The sequence below is a fragment of the Berghia stephanieae genome, chromosome 1, assembly GCF_034508935.2.
Source record: "Berghia stephanieae isolate SIO BIC M18660-M18661 chromosome 1, UCSD_Bste_1.3, whole genome shotgun sequence".
Taxonomy (NCBI): Eukaryota; Metazoa; Mollusca; class Gastropoda; order Nudibranchia; family Aeolidiidae; genus Berghia; species Berghia stephanieae.
The window spans coordinates 5,774,797-5,779,796 of NC_088360.1; the positions used below are offsets into that span (position 1 = coordinate 5,774,797).

The following is a 5,000-nucleotide window of genomic DNA, read 5'->3' on the forward strand; positions in this document are numbered from 1 at the left end:
TAACGTCTCTTAAAAATAGTTTTGCTAAATGTGATTTCTTTTAGTTTTAAGTAACAATTTCTCTCGTTTCCGTTTCCAGCAGTTATATCATGAGATTAGTTAAGGCAGTGCAGATGGGGTTTTCTTGGGGGTCTTAAAATAATAATAATAATAATAATAATAATAATAATAATAATAATAATAATAATAATAATAATAATAATAATAATAATAATAAATAATAATAATATGACAACATACTTTAAAAATATTTCGACCAGAAAACTTTAAATTCAAATACCGACCGACTAAAATGGCCCTCAACTTGTCAAAATTTTCAAACCTATATATATATATATATATATATATATATATATATATATATATATATATATATATATATATATATATATATATATATATATAATGTAAATTTTCACTCACATTTTTTTCCGAGACGACTCGTTTCTGTGTGTTTCTCACACTTCTTCAGTCGGCATAATCCATTTTGTCATGTCCGTAGAAAACTCCATATATATATTATAGCGTGTGTGTGTGTGTGTGTGTGTGTGTGTGTGTGTGTGTGTGTGTGTGTGTAAGAACTGCCACACATGAGACATTATGACAAGTTGAGGGTCATTTGATTGTTCGAGATTTGATGAAAAAGTTTTCTGGCTACTTTAACTTCCCTATCGTGATGAACGTGATAAGATATGTTGTCAGATTGATTTAAGATCAACCCCGCTTGTAAAGGTTGAAACAAAAAATGACGAGTGTGTCCGGCATTTAATTGACGAATGCTATCACCCAAGCTCAAATATCAAACAGATTAGGATCAGTGTGGGCAAACAAAGGGGTATGTTATTATGGGGTGTAGGTTACGAGGTAAAGAGTAGATGACAAAGAACGATGTATGACCTAAATAGGAAAGTTCTGCAAATATGAAATGGATTTATTTGAAAGATCATTTGTTTTGTCTTTATATAGAAAATATATCTCATTTTGACAAGTTTATGTGATTATTTCTTGGATTGATGCTCGCCTGACAATCTCGTTTTTTGTTTGTTTTTTTGTTTTTTAAGTCAACATTTCTTTACAATCATTGGCATTCCCAACCCCGTTTAATGTCGAATTCCCATAATTCCAATTTTCGATTCCGACGGAATTTAGGTTAAATTGATATGATCATAAATTAAATACGATTTCAAAACGCATTGATGAAGTAAGCCTGTTTCTCTTTTTACAGTCTCAGGGTCAGTTTTATTGAAAATAAAAATTTTTATGAATTCAACAAATTGTGAATTGTCTAAAATATGATGACGACACTTTGGGATCATTTCTAAATAGGTCAATTGATACAATATAATAATATCTACTTGTATATCAATATTCGGTAGATGATACTCTGAAATTAAAATTTAAACAATATGATGGTGACAATATGAATTCGGGCCCACTTGTCTACTTTTTAATCCAGAATTTTTGGGCACCCCTCCTCCCTCCGAAGCTAATTCGCCCCCCCCCCCCCCCCCCCCCCCCATATTTTTGCTTACGAAATGTGCGGTGAAAATGATACTCTCTATGCCATCGTTGCTATTTTACGAACAGTATATCTGATTGAGAGAAAACCATTTTATTCATCACATCCCGCCTCGCCTAAATTAGAAATGCCCATAATGCCCCCCCCCCCCCCCTCCCTTTATATGGATTGGTCAAATTGCCGCCCCCCCCCCCACCCCACCCCCCTTCTTTTGATCATTGTGCAATCTCCCCCCCCCCCTCCCCCAACCTTTTCTATTGAAATTTGACCAAAGTGTACCTTCCCCCCCCCCCCCTTTCTATTACTACCCCCTCTCCTTCTATTTGATACACTTAAGTACGTACAATATTAATAATACATTTCTAACAATATGTGACATCAGACCATAAAGCATTACCCAGGACAGTCCAAGTCTTGTATAGAAGTGAGAGAATTAGTTTTAAAAGTTTAGGAAAGGTCCTATATATTGTTGATTTTGAAAAAATTGATTTAAAAAAAAAGAAAATTGCCCTCGATAGAGCCACCATCAGGTAAACCGATATCCCCAGCAGCTGGCATCTGGGTTTGATTGTTACTCGTATATTTTATCATGCCAATGGTTTGAATGAAGACGTGTTTTTTTTTAATTGATTCTTTATTTAAAGAAATATTAAATTGTCTCCGTCACAATTTTCCAATTTTGTTTTTAAAATTTCATAATGAGACTTTATGATGCCCGAGAAGAGTAGGTATATCATATAATTTTTTTTGACACATAATTACAGTGAAAGAAGAAATACTTTGAATATCTGCTAAACCAGCTGATAAAAAAAGATAGAATAGTTGGGTTTTTTCCCCTTTCATATCATCCGACGTCATCTTGTTATACCTGTATATTTGATTACGTCACTTTACACAACTCACTCGAGGACCTATATTTTGTACGAGTTCCTACATGGACGCCTAACTGGCAATTTGAACTGTATACAATTAAGTCTGATTTCATTTTTGCGAGTATTACAGTGTTTATAATTTGCTTTATAAATTTTCATGTCCTATTGTTTATTTACTATTCATATTGTCATCATTTCTTTTTCCTTTATCTTTACAGGTACTGACGCATGTTAAGTCTCGAACTTGATGCCCTGCGTTCATCCAGACACTGTGACCCCATAGAGATGGAGAAAAGGCTGTACCCCGACCTTGACCCATTTTACAAATTCAGCAATGTTGAATATGGTGGTGAAGACTGTGTGCCAGATTATCCGACTTTAGACGAAGAAAGTCCCATCAATGACAACGTCAAACATAAAATTGACTCCTATGACACACTGTTAAGGCGGGTCCCCGTGACCCCTAGTGCGCCACCTCTGACTGACACGGGCGCCAGTCTTTTAGAATCTTTATATTCCTTTATCATGGAAGAGTTAGATCCCCCACCATACTCTCCTAATGACCCGTTATCGGATACTGACACTTGGACAGACGACTTGCAGCCGGATTACGATAATTCCATCGATGACGTAACGGGAGTACCGGAAATAAACCGTCCATCAGGGGGAGAAAATGATAACAACGACACAACTCATGCGGAAAATGGCGATAATCATCGGGCTGAAAATAACGTTGAACATTCTTGTCACAGGAATAATGGTATTTCTATAAATAACGACAAAGGTGCTAAAAATAACAATCAAAACAACATGGTCATCGTGACGAATCGTAACCTTGAAGCAGCTGATCAGAATGTTGTTGTTGGAAGACGCAGTAAAATAAATAGTGAATACGGTGCTTGGGTGACTTGGAGAAAGAACGTTAATCGTCAACTGGCAACAGTCATTCTACTCAGAAAAGGTGGCCACGTCCATCTCCAGAAATCAGATCTATCCCGACGACCTTTGAGCAGAACGTCGATGGATTACGTCATAAACAATGCCAGAAAGTGCAATGGCGCCAGCAGTGGTAGAGGAGTTTACGCCCAGGGAACGTCGTTGAACGGAACACCGTACATCATGTACGGTATTCCTAGAGTGGCTCTGTCCAAGAATCCACCCAAGCGGGATTAAATCAATACGCTCCATTACACCAAAATGAGATTTTGGTATTCATTATATTGTTACATTCCATGCGTGGGCACATGAGAATAAATATTATGAGTCCCATGGCATATGAGAGATCTCTCAACCCCCCCCCCCCCCACACACACACACACACACCCAACTTCCACTCAACACCCGTTCTAATCTTGGCTCATGGTGTCATATGAGTACATCAGCAACAAAAACAAAAGCAAGAGAGTCATAAGACATTGGCACAACTCGATGTGACCTATTCTAAAATATTCTTACAACCTAAGCTTTTATTTATTTTATTTTTTTAATCGATGAAAACGTTGAATTTGAACTCCAAATGTTGACCTGTTAATGGCGTATTCTGAAAAGAAAAAAGACAAAAGACAAAACAAAAAAAAAAAAAAAATTTAAAACATGTATTTAAAAAGATAGCCAAAAAACACGTCCTTCAAATATCGATCGATTTAAATGACCCTCATCTAGGCAAAAACTCTCAAACTCGGAACTTCGCGAAGTCCCAGATTTGAGAGTTTTTGCCAAGGTGATGGTCATTTAAATCGGTCGATATTTGAAGGACGAATTTTCTGGCCAAATGTTTAAATACATTTTTTTCCAGAGCACGGCAGTTTACTGGGTTCCCCTTTATATCAAAGTAGTACTCGATGTAGATACAACACACACCTCATTTTCACCCTTCGTAATTTTTGACTAATTCCATCACAAGCCGCAACATTTTCATATTAATATCAACAGCTTATTAAACTGACATAATGATTTGACGGTTTTGTAAGGTCTTGCTCAATGCAGCTTCAGTTGATTTTTTAGAAATAAAGATCTCAGTTGTAAACTACTGGTCTCTGATTTCTTAGTTGTTTTATCTCTTTCATTTCTATCAACAGTTTACTGACTTACTTTTAATGTTTTAAGTCGTTTATAATTAAGTCTGTGTTCAAACTAGCACCTTTTCTCAGAGACATTGTAATCTGGCGTATACGGGAGGGGAGGGGGTGGGGAAAGGGGGGGGGGGGGGGGGGGATGTGTGTGGTTTGTGTTGGGTAGTGGTGTGTTGTGTATGTGTGTGTGTGTGTGGGCGCGCGTGTGTGTTCTATTTTAAGACATGTTTTGTACAACATTGACATATAAAGTTAACTCGATAACCAAGAAAGACAAAAAAGTTACTTGAAAACTTTTTCAAATGTATGTGTGTAAAATAGTAGAGAAGTCGCATATGTTCTCATTTCTACAACAGTAGCTAATTAATTTTCTTTTGTATTGTGTAAATTGTCCATACTATTTGCAAGCATGGGACAGTTACAGTAGAGTCAACATCATCATCATCATCATCATCATCATCATCATCATCATCATCATCATCAACATCATCATCATCAGCATCAGCATCATCATTATTTTCATCATCATCATCATCA

The 5,000-nt window shown here is 36.4% G+C and overlaps 2 protein-coding genes across 2 annotated transcripts in view; both read left to right on the forward strand.

Annotated features, from left to right (window-relative positions):
- LOC144966643 (uncharacterized) overlaps positions 1–5,000 on the forward strand; it is a 15,384-nt gene that overhangs the window by 9,540 nt on the left and 844 nt on the right. The window contains exon 2 of the mRNA XM_078903405.1: positions 2,610–5,000. This exon is cut by the window's right edge and continues 844 nt beyond it. Within this exon, the coding sequence (XP_078759531.1) occupies positions 2,620–3,564 (945 nt within the window). The 5' untranslated portion in view covers positions 2,610–2,619 and the 3' untranslated portion in view covers positions 3,565–5,000. The remainder of the gene's footprint in view (positions 1–2,609) is intronic.
- LOC144966627 (perilipin-3-like) overlaps positions 1–5,000 on the forward strand; it is a 60,247-nt gene that overhangs the window by 353 nt on the left and 54,894 nt on the right. The gene's annotated exons all lie outside the window — the stretch shown is intronic.